Source organism: Protobothrops mucrosquamatus, unplaced genomic scaffold, assembly GCF_001527695.2.
Source record: "Protobothrops mucrosquamatus isolate PMUCROS unplaced genomic scaffold, P.Mucros_1.0 scaffold_69, whole genome shotgun sequence".
NCBI lineage: Eukaryota > Metazoa > Chordata > Lepidosauria > Squamata > Viperidae > Protobothrops > Protobothrops mucrosquamatus.
Genome location: NW_015386145.1, coordinates 152,965 through 173,872, shown reverse-complemented (window position 1 = coordinate 173,872; position 20,908 = coordinate 152,965). Strand labels below are relative to the sequence as shown.

Here is a 20,908-nt window from a genome sequence, read left to right as displayed (position 1 = left end):
ATATGAAAACAGAACACAATGTTTTGTTTCAAGTTTCTGATTTGTTGATTCTGTGCACACCTCATTATAAACTCTTCTTCCATAAGTAAAGAATCCCATTGTGGAATTGTTACATTCAAGATTTTATAATGGTCTATAATATAGTGGTCTAGCACAGAGGTCCCTAACCTTTTGGGCATCAGGGACCGGTTCCGTGGAGAGAGATTTTTCCGTGGCCTGGAGGGACGTGGTTTTGTGTGCTGCCTGCATCCCGCAGATGGGGCTTTGCTTGTTTGTGCAGACCGGTTGTTGGCATGGAAATTCCATTGGTGAGGCTAGACTGGGAAGTTATAAAAATCCTGATAAGAGGCAGGGGGAAAATTCTTTCCTATTGTTATAAAGAAAACTACATGGATGAAATCCTCAGGAATTAACCTCAGCTTTTTCAATGATCTATTTGAATGAATTACACCTACCTCCTCCCCAAATATAGTTTAAAATTGTATGATTCACCTTTTGTTAATTCAAGCAATTGAGTTTGTCAATACCTTCCTGGAAATTTTTGGAACACCATCTTATGGTTTAGGGCAGTGTTTTACAGCTTCAGTGACTTTAAGATGGGTGGACTTCAACTCTCATTATTCCCCAGCCAGTAGCCCACACATCTTAACATTGCTGAGATTGAGAAACACTCATTTAGGGAATAGAGGCTAGAAACAGGAATTAATGTTATGATAACTCTGGAAGTAAAACGCTCATCTCTATAATTTCATATGGCATATGGATGTTTGGAATAAACAGGAAGAGTACCAGGAAGTTCATAACCAGAGCAGGAAGGATGAAGATGTGATCTGCTCACATTTTGTATAACCTAACCAGGAAACATTATATCATAGTTCACTTCCAAGTCTAATTTAAAAAATAGTATGCATTTTTCTTTCCTTTGGAAATTTGTCCTTTAATACCCATTGGTGTTTGAAATAATGTTTTTTTTCTGACTCAAATAGCTCTTGCTTATTTTCTCAATTTAAGGCACTTCCCACAGCAAATATGTATATTCTAACTTCCTTGGAAATTGTTCTGCAATAAACTAAGAATTAAATGTAGATGCTTGAGTTATTGCTCAGGAATCCAAATCTGGTGTTGCAAAGCCAAAAGGTCAGGCAACAATATCCAAGGAAAAAGAAGCAGCATAATAAAAACTGTGAAGGATAAAGCAAAGGCACCCTTTAATTACAGTTGAAACTAATAGACCTGTTTGTTACTTTGATGGAAAAATGAAAGCCTAATATATCACTGCCCTATTTAATTCCTTGGTTACCATAACAAATACTCATTTAATACCTTAATTGGAGTGATTAAAAACATAGCTATGAAGATGACATATACAAGAGTGGTTAAACTTTAGCATTCCTGACAGCTAGTTTCTTCTGGTTGAGGTTTCTTACAGAAGTAAAACAGAACTAGAAGTTCATTAAGACTATTAGTGCAAAACTGAGGTTGCATATTGTGGTAAACTAGTTTTGACATAGGATTAAATGATAGTTTAAAAATCGGAATTCAATAGCTTAAACACCAAGCAAAAACTAAACAGCAACTTGATTTGTTGCAAGTCATTAATGTGACAATTAATGTAACTGACGCCTATACCATCTTTTGCTTCTTTGTGTTCATATATTGCCAGATTCAACAAGAAATAACTCCTGGCAATTTTCAATGTAAAAATTTAAGAGGCAATAAAAACCAACTATAAAACAGTAAGTGTGATGGTAACAATTTAATCTCCAGTGGAACTAAAACAAGCCCATTTAATGTGCTTCCAGAAGGCCAGCAATGAAGGTGCTAATCTAGTCTCAAGGGGGGAGAGTGTTCCATAATATGGAGACCACAACCAAGATTGTTTGCAAATCTTGTGTCCATTGTCCCCACCTGCAAGTTCATTAAAAGGTGATAGTGAGAGATTCGCCCTGGATTCATTGGACAGGTCACCTTTATGCAAAGAAGGTGATCTCTTAAGTACTTTAGCATCAAACCATATAAGGCTTTACAAGTCAGAACTAGCATTTGAATTGTATCTGGAAATTTACTGGCAACCTGTCCAATGCTTGTAAAACAGGTGTCATGCAATTATAGTGACATTGGTTTGCATTACATAGCTGGGCTTGAATTCTTGCAGGAGAAATGAAGGCACCCCCTTGGAAACTATAACTCATGGGAGATCCGTGTTCTGAAGGTCCCATCTTCGTTTCAAACAGAATCATGGCCACTAACTATAAGGGTTTGGCATTAGCTTTTCCCTTCCTAATAAGAGTTGTGTGGGTCAGTTAACAAATCAGGTAAATCATTGTAATACTGATATTTCATCTTTCTCTTGTTTAAATTCATTATATTGTGAAAGTTCCTCCTGCTGAGGCAATATCTTGGAAATGTGATGTGGATTAAGGGCATGGTTCACTCTGGAAAAGTAGATGATAAAGACAGTTTCAATCTTTGAAATTATATCCTTCTACTATGCTATATGCTAGTTTAGGTAATAACTTTATTTTGCAGTTAGATGTTAAATATTGTTTAGTGTGCTATTTGCTTTAGAATGCAGAAATTGGTTTAAATTGGTGTTTCCTTAAATCCCTTCTTGTCAAATACCCTCACCTTCTTTTCCTCAGAGGATAATCTAACACAGGGGTCCCCAACCTTGGCAACTTTAAGGCCTGTGGACTTCAACTCCCAGAATTCCCCAGCCAGCATGGCTGGCTGGGGAATTCTGGGAGTTGAAGTCCACAGGTCTTAAAGTTGCCAAGGTTGGGGACCCCTGATTTAACATGTCCAGATGACTCATGAATATTCCTGCTATCAGGGCTCAGCTTTAGCCTTCTGATTTCATTAGCTAATTCAAAAACATTGGGGGTTTTTTGGTTGCTGAAAGCAGAAATGTATTTTCAAAAAAGACAAACTCTAGAGGGACTTATGATTGTAGAATTGGTGCTCAGTGTACAAAACAAAAGTACATCAAATTGTTTTCATAATACCAAAAAGAAAAAATAGGATTTTTTTTAAACTTTACGTCAAAATCTCTACTGTGTTACTGTTTATAAATATTAGAAAGAAAAACAAAAAAGAAGTGGCAAACATCCTTAAAGATAATATAAATATTTGCTTTTTGACTTCCCTCTTCTTTGTTCTTCAACTGATTTGTGGTCTCAAGTGATGTAAACTTCAGAAACCCTGCTCTGAATGTTTGTACTTGCCTTGCTTCCTAATAAAAGCAGTCGTCTCTACAACTGGTGCATCAGCAAACTTCACTAACTACACAGCCACCACCTTAGTAACTATGTCACTAGGTTCCTTAGCAGATTTTACTATCTAACCCTTGGCTAATATTTGCCTTATGCCTGAAGAATGGGTAAATCTCCAAAAGGTAAACAAAATACAAAAATAATATCCTTTTAACCAATTCTTTCAAATATATTGTAAATACCCAAAACAGGTTCATTGGAAAAAACATACTGCAATTCCTAGAATTTGCCGGTATCTTTGTTTTATGTCTTGTTTTGCTTATAATGTGGACCAAATAGTTAAATTCATATTATTCAGAAATTACTATGCATTCATTCTAAATAAAACTGGTTATATTAATATTTAACTATATGTTTTCTTAAAATGAACCTTAATAACCATACTTTACTGTAATTTGATGTTTGAGAGATGAGAAATCTGTAATGGATCTGTGCAAAAAAGTGACCATGAAGAACTAGATCTTATTACTTGTTTTCTTGAGTTTTCTTGATTTAAAATTGTATCATAAATAGAAGCATACATGTAGTTTATACAAGTTTATTTGGAATACCTTGGCATGCTTGGAATACAATTAATAATTAAATTAATAGCTATGCAGTGTAAAATAGAAATGAAATAACAGAACATGGAAGTTTACTTTTTACAAAAAGACACCCCAAGCGTATAATTCTTCTAATTGTTTATATCTTATTTCTGCGGCATTCACTTTTTAGTAGTTAATTTGTTCATGTTTGCAGTCTTGAATTTGTTGTTTATTATTTTAAACAAGATCCTACGAACTTCAAGAAAAGAAATGCTAAATTGAAAATCCATATGTCCTTAAAAAGTTAGAACTTTGGCTGGATTGTATTCAGGATGTTTTCTTAACATTAAAAAAGATTCTGAAACTGGGGTACCAATAGTCCATTTCCAACATTTCCTCCAATGTTAAATGAAATACAAAATATATTATAAAACATTTTACACAGAAGACTACAACTTACCACAAAATTATATTTCATTAGCATGAATATGAAGAACTTAGTGTGATATAAACAAATCAATCACTTGCTTCAATTTCTAGATTTTAAACATGGTATATTAATTACTTATTTGGATATAGAAGAAGAGGGATCAGCAATCATTTTCTCTCTTGCCTGGATATAAATAGAACTCTATGAGACAATGTATGCTCCAGCACATCTGGATCCATTTTCAGATTTTTCGGTTCAGCAAAAAAACAGACATTACTTCCTGCACCACTAAGTGCCTGAACCATCAATCTTAGTTAGATAATCTTAGTGAGGTTATTAACAAGATCCTATATTTAGGTATATTACTAATTTACTTCAAAGAATAGTTTTAAATCAGGTTTCCTTTTACATATACAATAATACATATGTTAAGAGATTAGGACATTAAGTTAATTGCAATTAAATTACTTAGAAAATTAGTTTGAAGCTTATAGTATTTTCTACGCATAGGGGCAATATAAACCTTTCCACAATCATGCCACAAGTTTTACACAATACTTCTACTCAAATTTTCAAGCCGTTAAGATCATTTTTGCTTACTTGTAACAAAAAAAAAATTCTCCCCAACTGAAAGAAAAATTCCTAAAAGTCAAAAAATGTTTTATTTAGTTCTTATTAAAACAATAAGTATTGATATTTCCCAATTCATATGGATTAACATTTCTTGTTCCAAAGAAATGAAAAACTGTTAATATTTCAAGTGAAAATTACAGAAGTGCAAAAATTCTCAAGTGTTACTTCTTGAAAAATGATATATATTTTCTTTACCAAAGAAATACAAATTAGTTTTATTTTTCTGCAGAAAGCTAACACCGGCTAACACCTTGTAAGTGACCACCTTTAAAAACCCACAGCACAAGACTTAATTCCATAACAATTTTGGGAGACATTCTGACAAATATGAAGGAAAAGCTTTCCAGCATTTCTTTATATTTTATCAGCAGAGACTACAACTAATGACAATCCAAGAACATGTTAGATACAGTTAATGAGTACTTTAACTCAGTAACGTAGCTAAGACTAATGCATCCTTATTTTTGGAAGGGGCTCTTTACAATGTCTAGGCGGGGGTGTTGTGTGTATAAACCTTACAAGCAGCAGCCAACATATGCCCAACAGAGAACAAAGTGAGACATTACAAATAGTAGTAAGACACTATTAATTTACACTGCCTTTAATGCAGCAACTCAGGCTGGTTTTCCACAAAGGGGAGCACTCCACTAACATAGTATGCAATTCCAAGAGACAGCAAAGCAATGACAACAAGCAAGAGCAGCACTCGCCAAAAGCCCAGGTCTTCTACAAATTCTTGCCATGTTGTTCGGAAGCTGGACAGAACGCCTTCCCCTTGCTGCAGGTTGGGGTTGAGGAGAGAGTGGCTTTCCATGGCACTGTGAAAACAGAAATAAAAAAGGTCACTGAAGACAGAATTCGGACACCAAACATTAATTCTGATTTACTTATACCAGGAACAGACGAAGAAGTGGATAACAATAGGATGAGAAAAACCTAAGCTTGATCAAGCCTCTTTTCACTTTAGATGGCAACTGCGTTTCGCCAGCATTACAAACGTCTCAATGGTATTTCCAGCAGTAAGCATGTTATACAGGAATTCAATTTGTTTAACTAAAAATACATTGTGCAATTTTTATAAAACTGTTTCATGGCCCAAACCCCACACATATACACACTTTTATTGCTCTATCACAGGGGTAGGCAACCTCGGCTCTTTTATGACTCATGGACTTCAACTCCCAGAATTCCTGAGTCAGCACAGCTGACTCAGGAATTCTGGGAGTTGAAGTCCATGAGTCATAAAAGAGCCGAGGTTGCCTACCCCTGCTCTATCACATAGACCAGTGTTTCTCAACCTTAGCAACTTTAAGATAGGTGCACGTCAACTCCCAGAATTCCCCAGCTGGCTAACATAGTTTATAGGCCTCTTATGAGGAAGGCATAACTAATCTATTTTAAAAGTTTCTTAAAAAAAGAGAGTTTCTATGCTGTTTGTACAGCCAAAATCATTGCAAAACAGAAAAAACAAATCCAGTCCTATAGTCCCAAATCCAGTATTCCAAAATGAAGTAATATCCCAATTCTTAATACTCATAATGCATAAGAGAGAAGAGTGGGGGTAAGGTCTATTTAAAAGAAAATAGAAATACGTGTGAACAAAACATGTACATCTAGAACGGATCTCTATAAATGAGGAGCCACCACTGAACAGGTCTTATTTTGTATTGCTGACAATATAATTGTATCTGCCACACTCCAAGATGGACCACAGCCCTTTGACAGCTCCATATATGCCTATAGAGGTAATCCTTCAAATAATCCAATTCCACACACCTTAGGCTTTAATGGTCAAAACCAGCACTTTGAACTGGGCTTGGTTGTGGAAGGCAGACAGTTCATTTAATATAATATTGGACTGACATGTTAGGAATACTAAGCTTCCACAAGTATTTGGATAGCTGCAATTTGCAAAGCGAGAAACTTCCAAACATTTTTTAAAATCAAATCCATATGGAACCTATTATAATTCTCTAGCCTGAATGTTTCCAAGCACAGCAACTAAAATAAAATCTTTCATCCGTAGATCGACTCACAGCTGGCATGCTGCCCTAGACTGAGAAAAGGTAGTCTTATTATTGTAGCAATCAATGCTTTCCCAAATAGCACCAAGTCCAGCCTTATCCCCAAGCTACAAATTTAGGTCTTCTGAGGGAGTAGAACTCCATTCAAAGTTAGTGGTATACCACCAAACAGGTTAATCGATTTGTCTTATTTGGACTAAGTTTCAACTAATTCATCCTCACTTATTCTAAACTGTCTCCAGACATTTATGATCTCTGGCAAAAACAAGAATTGGGAACCATCTACTGTACATATTAATTTCAGCACTGCCTTCACTGCCCTTCTTCAGCAACAGCATCTAGAGGTTAAATAGTCCATGGACAAAATATGCCATCCCCAAAATCTTGACACAGCACTAAGTTATCTGTACTAAATTTCTCCCACCTGAAAGGACCCCAATGAATTATGCACAGTGTTATTAGCCCCAATCCAGTGAGATCAACACTGCAATAATTGGTATCAAAGACTGCTGCAGACTGCCCGTCAGGACAGGCAGTTATCTCTAACAAAGCTATCCTGGTCCCAAGCTAAAAGCTAGGTAAGGTTCTCTCCAATAATCAATAATTTCCAAAATTATATGGATTGAACATACCATCATTCTCTCTAGAATCTTCTAACAGGCTGCCCAAATGTAACTGATTTTCCACCAGTACATGTCTCTGCATTTCTAAGATCTACAAGCATCATCTCTTCCCTCAATAAAAAATTAACAACTTTTAAAGGTACAGATAATGACTTGCCTCCAGAAGTTGTGGGTTCTCCAACAATGGAGGCTTTTAAGAAGAGATTGGACAAACATTTGTCTGAAATGGTACAGGGTTTCCTGCTTGAGCAGGGGGTTGGCCTAGAAGAACTCCAAGGTCCCTTCCAATTTTGCTATTCTGTTAATTCTGACAAGAGTCACTGCCTCTTAAAAATTCTATATTTGAATGGGAATTAGCTACTCAGGCCTGGTTAATATCTATGGACCAGAACTCTATCAGATATAGCAGAACAGATGTGTTCCAGGTCCTGTCTACTAAAGAGATCCATCTGGTGGAACCCAGGATATGTGCCTTTTCTGCTCCAGACCAGGCTCACTGGAACAGAATTCCCCCTGTATCTGTTAGCTGTTCGGAAAGCCTTGAAAATGTGGTTCTTTCATCAACCCTGGGAATGTCATGGTGTATCTACAAAGTGGTCAAATAAGACTAAATAATGGTGGTCATCCTGCTATCTTGGAGTTCTTTTATGTTTTTATTCTTTATTCTTTATGCTTTTATCTTTTTTGTTATTTATGTCTGATGTATTTACATTGTGATATGGTTTTAATTGTTATTTTGGTGTATGCCGGCAAGAATCACTTATTGTGAGATGGAGATATACGAGCTGGCTGGATGACCTTGGGCCAGTCACTCTCTCTCATCCCAAGCCCTTTCACAGGGTGGTGGTGTGGGGAAAATAGGAGGAGGAAGGGGTTTTAGGTATGTTCATTGCCTTGAGTGATTTATAAAAAATAATAAAAGACAGGATTTTTATAAATACATAAATATAAATAAATCAGGAGGAGTTATCACAAGAGATAATATGCATAAAGTACATGCCATTTCTCAGACTTCTTATTTTAGTTTTTAAATACAGTATTTTCTTCCCTACAAAGCTGTTTGTTTGTAATTACAGAATCAATTGTCTCATTCTCGTGAGAACAGAAATAAGAAGGGAGCTTTTAATATAAAATAGAGAGGTATCCATTGGTGCATGACAGGAAAAAAAATCTTAAGACTCAGACAGTTAATCTATAACCGCTAAAGAGGTTAAATAAAGGTATAATATAATCTAAGTGGAAAGGTTATGTGGCTATTGAAAACAAAGTGGGCTCTACTTAAAGAGAGCTACTTAAAAATACAGTCTCATTCCACAAAACAACATAACATGTCTTGTAATGAACTGGTAAATAGAAAAAGAAAAAAAGCTTAATAGAAAATGTACCTATGTAGGCATTTATTTGTTACATTTACAACCCTCGGAATCAACTTCCAAACTGCAATTGTACATAAGTACAAATACTGACTGGTTACGTCACACAGAAATAAATACATTCACAAAGACAGTATTTTTGTACAAAAAAAATGAATTCATCCAAAACAATGTTGATTTATCATCTGTCTGAATGTTTTATTTGGCAGTAGAACCGCTTAGTATACTACAAGAGTGGGCAGTGTACAGGCTGTGGTTTTTAAGTCCCTGCATGCAGCCCTACAGAATTTCAACAGCAAAACACTCAAGAAACAGCCACACAATTTCCTCCCATCTCCAGTGGAAAAGAAAAAGAATTAAAACAAGCCTTGATTTAGGCTTAACTCCCCCCCCCCCAAAAAAATCCAACTCTGAAAATCTAGGGGGAAAAAAACCCTTGAAAATGTTGATCCTACCCACAAACTTTTTCTGTATCTTATTTCTCTAGTCTAGGCCACCCAAGAATTCAGACAGAAAATAAGAGGTGACCTTCCAGGCAAAAAGAAAAATTGTTTCATAGTAGGACAATACTTTCTAAAATACTGAAACTGCAAACTTGTAAAGGTCCCCACTTCAAAAAATAACAATACTGAAAACAATATTGCCTCGTTTCCATCTTGTGCTATCTTTTTCAGAAAGAAGATCCAAACATATCAATGTTCCAACTTGTTTTGTATAAATATGAATCATTAAGGGAAGCACATCCAAAGCAATGGAGATGGGGTTGTGAGCATTCAGTCAAATGCCAGAAGCAACAGCTCTTTTCTTTGCTATCTATCTTAGAATGCTTAACTATATAGCAGTGTTTCTCAACCTTGACAATTTTAAGGCATGTGGACTTCAACTCCCAGAATTCCACAGCCAGCAATGCTGGCTGTGGAATTCTGGGAGTTGAAGTCCACATGCCTTAAAATTGTCAAGGTTGAGAAACACTGCTATATAGCATGCAGCTGTCAGAAAGCTGTAAGTACAACTCCTACCTACTCTTCAAGGTCTCATATTCACAAAGGCATAGTGGCTTCCTTTAAAATAGCACAGTATTTTTATGAGGCATGTGATGTATTCTGTGAAACCCGTATCTTTTGTATGAAAAAAACTAGCCCACAAGTTGCATTTGAGCTATACCACTTCAGAAAGCAGGCTGGAGCTCAGTGGCTTCTCTATTCGAACTATCTACAAAGAGAAAATAATCTCAAAGATCAAAAAAAACCTGGAACCTTCTGTCCAGCATTGAGTTTTTCTATGTGTAAGTATTTATTAATTGTACAAGGGACTGTCAAGTCGTATTTCAAGTCGGAGACAACGACTTAGTCCAGCTACGCAATGTTAGTTGACTCCTGAAGTTCACTGGCCACGTGAGAGTCCAACCTCTTTAGAGCTCTTTCCAATGAAGAGTCTAAACATCTCCAACTGCAAAATTTGGGAGAGAAATGTCATATAATCAGCCCTGACCTTTTCCACTGTGCAGAATAAGCTCCAAATACGACAAATTTTTCCAATGACATTTAACCAGTGAAATAGAATCAAAACAATGGGGGAGGGGGGGGGCAAACCTTTCACTTTCAGCTGTCTGCATCGTTTCCAGCTTTGAGTGTGTTCCTCGGTTGAACCCTTTCACTTCTTGCTCTTCCAAAGACTCAAGCAATCGAATCACATCTTTATTTACCCCTCTTCGTTTTGCCAGGACAAGAGGCGTTGCACCTTGATGATTGCTATGTGAAGTGAAAAAAAAAAGAGAAGGTAATAGAACAGTTTCTATCTGAAAAATATATGCCTATCAATTGTTATGTCCCAAAGGTGCTTTTTCAAGAGGCAACTGGACTTTCTTGTTTTTCTTGGAAGACGTTTCGCTTCTCCTCCAAGAAGCTTCTTCAGCTCTGACTGAGAATCTCCACAGACATATCAATTGTTTGAAGAAAAAAAATCAGTTTATCTCAGTTTATTGGAAAGTATACCTCATTATTTTTCATCCACAAGTCTGACAGTGCTTCAAGTAATAGGGCCATAATTGCAGACAATAATAGCAGGTTAACAATCTGGCTGAACTTGCATTAAATTACATTATATTTGAAGTCAAGCACTTTGATCATACAGTTACTCTGACTTTACTTCCTGTGTTACAAGGACGTTATATTCTTGTGGATTTTAAAACAAAGGGTAATTTAATTAAGAGTTCTTTGGAAAGAAAGCTGTTAATACATTGCTGGATCTCTCCCACAAAACAGTAGAAGCTGCTTTCTTTCAATGAAAAACTGAAAATCTCCAGTATTAATAGCAACACATACATAAAACTAGCTATTGTATTAAGCAGAATTAATTAACTAGAGGTAGAAATACTTGAATCTTACATATGTTTCAATTGCATCAGATTTAAAAGTCAAGACTATGTGTAAAATGATTAGATTTTGTAGGAGATTATTACATTACAGTATCGGGTAACCTCTATTCAGAAAGACAACAATATTTGGAATGATATAATTTCTTTCTGAAAACTCATCTTTGTACATGGATTGGTCAAAAAAGAGTTGTGAGAAGCGCTGAAATTGAAATTAGAATGTTATTTTCTCTGTATTAAGGTTTATGATTTCAAGAACAGCATGTATTTGGGAGATATTACCTTATTTATTTGATCCCACCTTAATTATAATATAATCCAAGGCGGCCAGCATATTCAACACATCTTCCTTCTCCTATTTTCCCCACAAGAACCCTGTGAGATGGGTTGGACTGAGAGAGAGTGATTGGCCCAAAGTCAACCAGCTTTCATGGCTAAGGCTGGAATTGAATTTGCAGTCCCACTTTCTAGACTGGCGCCTTAATCACTACACCAAACTAGCTCTTTTTATCTGAAACTTCAAAAAGTTGACATTATAAATAGCTATTACTTAAAAAAAAAACTGCAGGTATTCCAAAACTGTAATTTCTTTTAATGTGATACTTGAATTACAATTTACCGAATAGCTCTATGCTTACAACCCTGTAAAATATTAGCATAGCCTCCATTCTTGTCAACTGAAGCATGAAAAAGCCAATTTTATAATGTTATTGTTGCTCTAGGGAAGCCACTTTGACAGCATGCTAAGGTTCAGCCTATTATTGCAGTTTTAAAGTCAGCCTCCTGCCATTATGGGTTGTTTTTACGTAACAAGCATAACTGGGACTAGCAACTTGATCATTAAAAGAAACAGCCACTAAGCGAAATCACAACTGTACTTATGATCTTACTTCAGCTTTCTTTTGCTTTATGACCTGCGAAGGTCATAAATACAAGGATTGGTTGTAAAGTTAATTTTTTATCACCATCATGAACTGCAAATGGCCACTGTGTAAGGCAGTCACTAAACTCTGTGGATCTTTGGTGTTTGTTTCTAAAATACAAATGCTAAGAATGTTTTATACATACAAAGCACTACAGGCAGTCTTCAGTTAACGACCACTCAGTCAGCAACTGTTTGAATTTGCCTTGGCCCTGAACCAATGGTACTTTTGACCGGTCCCTAGAGTTCCAGTCCATTCCAGACCACTGTTTCTGTGGTCATAGATCCAGGTGCTCAGCTCCCTGCTTGCAATTGCAACACTGCAATTTCCTGCAGTCGGATGGTCGCCATTTGCAATCTTCTTTGTTGGCTTCCGACAAGCAAACTCAGTGAGGAAGCCAGCAGGAGGTTGCAAATGGCCACCGTGGGGTGTTGCCACTCGGAACTGAGGACTATCTGTCCTGAGGGGGAAAGCTAAGATGGATGGTTGCTTTTTAGTTTTATTACTTATTGAAGCACTTTTGTTCTTTTGAAGCTGAGACAACAGGCACAAAAGGGGGAATAAAAGCAACTTTTAAGAAACAAGTATTCGGAGCTAAATTGGCTGGGTTTCTTTATACTTAAATAAATTAGGTGATCAATTTATTTTAAATGCAAGTGTAAAAATCACATTCAAGCTTTATCATTTGTACTTTTCACTTTCTTCGTTGTTTTTTTGCCCTCTAGATGGTAAGCAAGGCAGTCCCACCAGGACTTAATTTTATTTTTTTTTGTATGGTGATAACAGTTACAGCACTGATTCTTCTTTGAAACTTCTGTTCCTTTATGAAGAAGTGATTCCCAAGTTAATTATGAAAACCACTGCAAACTTCAAATAACTGTATGCTAATCTCATCAGTTCCCCCTCTTTTGATACAACTTAATCATCATATACAAATAAAATATTGTAACTCAAATATAAAAATAAAGAACAGAGGCTTAGCATCAATCATTTAAGAACAATTATTAAGTTTGAAACCACTAGGATACATGAACAGAGAGTTCAAAGAACAAACAATTCTGGGATTATTGTTAATTGTGTTTGTCAAACAGCTATTTATCCAGTACACTAAGTGCTTTTGTCTGGACACTGGCATATGACAGATGCTCAGAGCCTGGTAGAGTGAATATACAACATTTCAGAGAAAGATTGATTCATGAATTCTGAGAGCTGGTTGGGTGAGCACTGAAAAATAACGAAACACAAAGGACGTGCTGAACCATTTCTGTTTACATTGGAATAAATATACATATATTTCAAGTTATTAAAAGAGGTCAATTATTTTGAGATATCTCCATGTCAGGGGTGGTTGGCATCAGAATCAGAACAATGCCATCTACGCACTTGCTCTGGAGGAACCAATGCAAGTGCCCTCAAAATATTGCTGGAACACAACATCAATCCTCATCACCATTGGCCATGCCGGATAAAATGGAAAAGATTAAATGTTTGGCAGCTATACTGTAATTGTAGTAGCCAAGATAGTACTGGAAATGGTCATTGCTTGCTGGTTTTTTCACAGCTCCAGTACAATATGATATCAGGTCACTTTTATACAGAATGTTGTGACAAGAACACACTACCAAGAATAGTTACAAATAATTTCTATGCTGTTATTATCCCCCTGACCTGAAAGAATCATAGTGGTAAGTGCTACCCAAGAAAAATACAACAGAAAAGTCATCATATGTTTTTTGTCTTTCTATTCATAATAAAAGTAGCATGTAGAGTGGGTCAAGGATGCTTTTGTCAGCAGCTTCCACCATCCTGAACTTTAAGGATTAAGAAAGCTGAAATATATTCCCAGGAGCTATTCAAAGTGTTAACAGATAAGACTGATTTTTTTAGGTGTATGGTAGAGTGACAACCTTACCAAATATCTATCTTGAGTCCATTGGAGACGAGGAACTGAATGGTATCAACATGTCCGCACAGGTGAAGAGCTGTGTTACCTTGGTAATCTGTGGCCAAAAGATCCCCCCCAAATTTGTGCAACAACTGAGCAATATCAACGTTTCCTCGAGCTGCTGCTAAGTGAAGACCTGTTCGGCCACGGTTGTCCCGGATGTTTGGGTCAAAGCCACTCTCCAGTAGCCTCTTGGAATAGTTAAAATCTCCATCAATGCAAGCTTGTAGCAGAGGCACATTTGTTTGTGAAGAATCATTTACAAACACGTAAGACATGACCGAATGGGAAATGTAGCCAACCTGCAGCTGAAAGTGAAATGGAAGAAACTGTGAGCCTTTCTTAATAAGAATAATGCCAACGTTTTAAAAAAATGTTTTTTAAAAAATCAGAAAAGCTATCGTTTAAGGGCAAGATCCAAAAGCTGAATAGTATACATTGGATGCTCCACACTATTCTTGGAACAGAAAATATTTCTTATACTTTTGATGGTGTTACATTTATGATTCTCTCATTTTTGACAAGTTAATTTTGGCCACTACAATGATAGTTGCATTCTCTATAGAACAGGGGCGTCAAACTCAATTTCATTGAGGGCCGCATCAGCATTGCAGTTGCTCTCGGGGGGGGGGGCTGGGTGGGTGCGGCCTACTGGGTGGGCGTGGAGTGGGTGTGGCCTACTGGGTGGGCATGGCCAGCTCTACATCGTTCGCGTCAAGGGTACCTGTGGGGGCCTGGGCAGAAGTGGGACAGATCTGAGGGTCTCTGGCAGAAGGGGGTGGGACCGGGGCAAGTGCCAAGGCATGGTCCATTTCTTCATTCCTCACAAAGGGTGACACCTCCCCAGCATGCACCCAGGGGGCAGGGCCGACACAGCAGGGGCTGGTTCCTCGCTGTATCTAGACGGCCTTGTGGAGCTAAGACTGAATGCGTTTCAGTATAGATGGCCACCACAAAATTGTACATTGGCTCCCGGCCGGCCTGGGCCAGGGCCAAGGCAGCGGGGGCTATTCCCTCCCTGTTTCCAGGATGGCTTCGCGGGCCACATGAAACCACTTCGCAGGCCGCATCCGGCCCCCGGGCCTTGTGTTTGACATGTCTGCTCTAGAATATCGTACTTGATCCCCAGGCTTATACTATAAATAATATACAGATTCCTGAAAAAAAGAGAGAGAAGGAATACGGTATACTTTTCTTCAGTTGTCAAAAAACATAAGCCTATGTACAATGCTCAAAATGTTGTGAACCCTTTTGAATGTTCAATATTTCTGCATAATTCTCTGGATCATTTTCCTCAATAAATAAACAATTTTTAATCTATTTGTTTATCGGAGTTCTCTTTATATAATTTTAGGAGTTGTGTGAAGAACAGATCATACTTAAGCTCATATTTATGCAGAAAAACTAAAAATTCAAAAGCAGTGTTTCTCAACCTTGACAATTTTAAGGCATATGTGGACTTCAACTCCCAGAATTCCACAGCCAGCAATGCTGGCTGTGGAATTCTGGGAGTTGAAGTCCACATGCCTTAAAATTGTCACGGTTGAGAAACACTGTTCAAAAGGCTTCCTAAACCTTTGAGCACCACTGTACTAGGCTGTCTCAAGGTAACCAAATGATAAGAAATTCTTGTATTTGCTATTAATAACACCAGTCTTAATGGGATTAATTTCTCATGTAACTGCTTCTTATTTATATCAGAAATTAACAATTCAGGCAGTGGAGGTGACTAGCAAATGCTAAGAAAGATAATCCTCTTGGTATGCCTCTCACCAGATTTGCCAAAAGAAATGCTGCTGCCTTTCCCATTGAACATTTTTATTTACACAAATAATTTCAAATAGAAATTTGAAATTTATTCAACTAAATAAAGACCAAATAGCCAATGATCAGTCAGGAATACAAAAGGAAAAATGTAAGATTTGATTTATACATCCTCTTTCATTTTCAAAAGGAGTTTAGGTGACAATCTGCAGAAACTAACAGAGTCCACACAACAGCTGTGGTTGACAGGATGCATTTATGATCTCTATTAAGCAAACAGCAGCTGAGGAAGATACACTTTAAAGAAAAGCTGGCATTATAGTGTGATAAGCACACCCACCTTCTCAGTTTATGAGCTTTATAATAAAGTTCCCAAGTTTTCTTGGAGATTTTGTGCTATTACTGAATGGCTCTTAGCCCTTTAGCATCATCAGAGTGAACCCTGAATATTGTTATCTTTCACTCCTATGAGAGGTAAATAAATGGTGGTCAGAGTTATTTCTTTAATTGTTGCTTAGCAGAAATGCTGACTGAGGTCAATCTGCTCCTTCTCTTTCCTGAAGAAATTTTTTTTTTCAGTCATGGCTGGATATAAAAGCTTTGTCCTTATCCTTGCCTAGCAAAACCTGAGGCCAAGATATACCCTGCCTGTGTTTTCTGCTATTTGGGGAAATGGTGGAGGATGAAGGAGACCAGGAAGGAATCCTGATTACTATAATTTATGGCTTCATTTGGGAAGGATGCCAAAAACTGCAAAATCCTGCCAGGAATTTTAACTATATATGTTAATTCTTCTGCTTTTCTAGATCAGGGGTTCCCAATCTGTGGGCCACAGCCCACTACTGGGCTGAGGCCTATTCCTAACAGGGCCACCTGTGTGGCGGGCCAGGGTGTGCAAGTGTACACAGCCCCACTCGCATAAGCAGTGGGCACCGGCGTTTGTAGCCCCACTCACACAAGCACCGGGCGCCGGTGCTCACAGCCCCACTCGCACAAATGAAGCTGTGTGCGCATACGCTGCCTGCCCCTCGCACAAAACCATCCTCTTTTCCCCCCTCGCCGCCACACCGGGCCCACCAACCCAGAAAGGTTGGGGAATGCTATTCTAGTACAATCTTAGAATATATTAACTGAAATACATCACAATTTTATTTTTTGCTATTTCTATCTGAAAACAATTCCTTTATCTAATTTAACTACCTTTTTAAAAACAGCTTTAACAGAAGTAGCACTAATAGGCCCTCAGAAGGTCTGTAGACTTTCAGCTCCCTCTAGAGGTCTGTATAGCTGTAACTTCAATTCCATCTAGGTTGAGAGAACAATAAGGTGGCAAAGAGTGCCTTAATTTCTAACCTCCAATATGGAATTTTGGTGAGCTGTAGAGTTAGCTAATATCTCAGTGGAAGCAATTCCTGCTTCCTTCATCATCCTCATCAAGATGTGCAGCTGAAAAATTCACCCCATCTATTTTAGCCACTGTAAACTAAACTCCAAAATGCTTCTATTATCTAAAGTTGAACAGCCACGCCTTTCAAATTGGTTGCAAAAAAAAAAAGTTAATCACTTTAAAATCACCACTTTAAAACCATCATCAAGTATGAAAACCTTTATCAACTTTGGTACAGGTAACAGTGAGAAATGTTAAAATCTTGCCTTCAGCAGGTGCAAAATATGATCAAGGATTGTTAAATCTGCTCTGACCCACTTAATGGTCCAGTGCACATCTATAACAGAAAAGAAAAATCTTGTTAGATATTCGGTTTTCTGATAATACCACAATGTACAATTTAAATTAACTCAAAAACCAACCAACTGTTTCATATGCTTCAACCAGGTTGTTTGTAGCAGTATGTAACCAATTAACTAAAAACATCAGTTTTCACTTTACTTTTGCAAAGTCGGCATAAGCAATACGGTGAAACTTATTACAAGCATTCCACTTGTAATAAGGAATTAATCATTAAGTTTCACATGGATAGCTATAATCAATTTGCTAAATCAATAAATAAAATTGAGAAGCTTATCAAATCAATTTCTGATTCACCTTTCTCATCATATGTGCAAGGGGAAAAAATTTTTAATGGGGGTTTTAAAGTAATTTTTAACTAATAGACCGATTATTAATATTTGTTTTTAATTATGTTTTTAATTTGTAGTTTTTTGGTAGTAGCATTTTATCTGGTTGTTAGCCGCCCTGAGTCCGCAAGGAGAAGGGCGGGATATAAATTAAATTAATAAATAAATAAATAATAAATAAATATGTTTTCAAACACCACTCTTGTAAGCACATGTTTAAATGCAGTAGCATATGGAGGGATCTAGATTCCTTCTATTTTTTATAACTTTGCTGCCTCTTGAAAGTAATTTCTCTATTCTTGCGGCTCTGTTCTTGCTAACCTTTCCTCAAAATGTGAAGCAGCAGGAAAGAGGTCCTGAAAGTAATTTGCGGATCAAAACCAAATGGAACAACATTTTACATATGACCAGACATAACAAAGAGACTGAAGCAACCAAGATTGTTTACTAGGCCGATCCCGCCCTAGCCTTGTAAAAGCCAGGTGGAAGGCCCTTCCTTTGGCAGCTGGCGATGAGATCAGATAAACCGCTAAGCAACAGGTCACAGGTTGTCTAGTATATTTATTATTATTTTACTGAAGGGACTCAAAAATTATTCCCCAACATCTCCCCATTATACTTATGTGATAGCCAATCTTGGTTTCTAGCTATTACAATGGGAGTTGTTTGTCTGGGTGACATTTTGTGTTCGCAAACTTCAAATGCACAATTTTGAATGATGGTAACATTTGCTTATTTGTTTACTTTCTTTCAATATCTATATGCTGCCTACTGTCAAATGCTATAGGTGGCTTACAATAAACAATTTAACTCTCTCCTTCAAATACATATAAAAATAAAATGCATATAAATAAGTGATATGTGCTGCAGATCCCACCTGCATATTATATAAAACACCCTCCTTCTGTGCAAGATGGAAGAGAAAAGGTTTTTCAAGTTTCTTGAAGCACTAAGACACGGCAATGCCAAAAATGGGGGCAGCGGGGGAAAAAAACACAACTCCTAGTTCCCATCAGATAACAATTGCACAGGGATGGGACTTGGGAGATAATTAACTCAAGGAGATTTGGTTGGACAGAATCTTTCAGATAACCAGGACCAAAACCACATAGGACCCTAAAGGTGATAACCAGCACATTGAATCATACCAGGAAACTCATTGGCCATCAACAAAACTTCCAAAGCAAAGAGGTCACATTTGCTGTTTCTTGATCTGCCCAAAGGGGTGACATTTCCAGATCCTGATATCCTCCATGCCCTGGGTCAGCACTTCCACTTGTTTAGCACTGAGATGCATTGCTGAATAACATCAGCACACTGACAAATTACCTCTCCCAACAATTTTATGTAAAAATAAAGTAAGTGTTAAAAATAAGTGGGGAGTGGACCCTATCCACGTCCTCAGGTCTCACAGACTGAAAATAATCCCATATTATATCACAAGAGAAAACCAATCCATGGATACTCTCTAACTGAAGCCTTAACTCCTACCAAATGTAAGCGGCTTTATCCACTAAACGTCATAAAAATGTCTCACAGCACTCTTCAGATAATCCTGATTATTCTTCTTTTAAAAGGGAAAGGGCTGCCTTAAATAAGTCTATTGGTTGGCATTCAGCCAACATAATAAGCAAAACAAAAATGTTTGTAACCTAAATCCCATTATGTAGGCTTGAGCGTGAATTCATACCAATCAGACTCAAAATAAATCTTTATCCAGCAGTACTCTAATCATTTTCTCTGCCACTTCATTTCCTAGAGCAGATCAGCACACAGGGAGGCCATTCCAGTGCAATCCAGTCCAAAGCCTTGGATGGCCTATTATTCCAAACCAGAAATTCAGCCAAATTTCCTGCCAAGAAAGCTCTGAAAACCCATAAAATCTATTAGAAACTTGGGATAGGCCAATCTACTAGGTCTCCCTTATTGTGGAGTAGGGTGCTATGCCCAATTCCATAGCAATCAAAATAATCTATCCACGACAGGCAGATTACAATTTACAATCCCCCACTTTCGGATCACACCTTGTCTTCCACAAAACAAACGGCAGATCTAGTGTGTGATTTTCATGTGCGCTGAGCTCACAGTAAGTTGGGTCTGGTCCACGACTGTGATGGCTCCTGTGAACTGAGTTGCTCCAAACTCCTTGTCAAGGCGAATCATGTTGAAGTCCTCCAGGACTCATAAGTAGGGAAACACCACTGCTACTTAGGCAATCAGGATGAGCAGTCTTGGCAGGGCTGCCATGTGTAACAGGAGGATTTATTTATTTATCAAATTTATATGCCACAACTAGCACACCCAACTTGCCCAATCACACAAATAATATCTCAGATCAGGCTATTTCCGGTCTAGCATCTCTAGGAAGCAACAATGTCTTGTGGATGCCAACAGCTAGGTTCCTCTTCCCCTGCCCACCAGAATCTCAGCGGGCAAATTTCCATGAAAACCTCCCTGCTTCTCTCCCCCCCCCCAGGCCTCGGGAATGCATTAATGTTAACTGCATAATTCTAAAATATTTTAAATAACAATTACTAAAAACCAAAAAGGGACTTAGTTGTCTTGTCTGGTGTTTTATAAAAAGCACTAATAAGAAACATTTCTCGTGTATGTTTAGTATTTATTTTGTGAATCCTTTTTACTTTTACTAAATTCTCTATTTCTTCTGTGCATCACATTGCTCCTTCACAGAGTTCAAAAAAGTGTATACATATTCATCTTCAAAAGAATAGATAAGTGATGATTTCTACATATTTCAATGTAATATTGTGTTGTTATTATAAGATGTAGCTCCCAGTGAATGAAGGGATTGCTGCTTTCTATGGTGGACATAGAAGATATATTGCAAAATATCCTAGTGAATATTATATGTTCACAATAAAAATTGGTCTGATGAGCTTATGGTCAATAAAATGATTATTTGCCTCTTTTGGTATGTTAGCATTGT

General features: G+C 37.3%; 1 protein-coding gene across 1 annotated transcript; it reads right to left on the bottom strand.

The window, feature by feature from the left end:
* Positions 1–3,794: 3,794 nt before the first annotated feature.
* ANKRD46 (ankyrin repeat domain 46) lies at positions 3,795–17,609 on the bottom strand. Its single transcript, XM_015813384.1, has 4 exons — positions 17,539–17,609; positions 14,089–14,429; positions 10,472–10,630; positions 3,795–5,677 (listed from the first exon to the last, which is right to left on the bottom strand). The coding sequence occupies exons 2-4, from the start codon at positions 14,397–14,399 to the stop codon at positions 5,461–5,463; spliced, it is 687 nt and encodes a 228-aa protein (XP_015668870.1). The 5' UTR covers positions 14,400–14,429; positions 17,539–17,609; the 3' UTR covers positions 3,795–5,460.
* Positions 17,610–20,908: the final 3,299 nt, after the last annotated feature.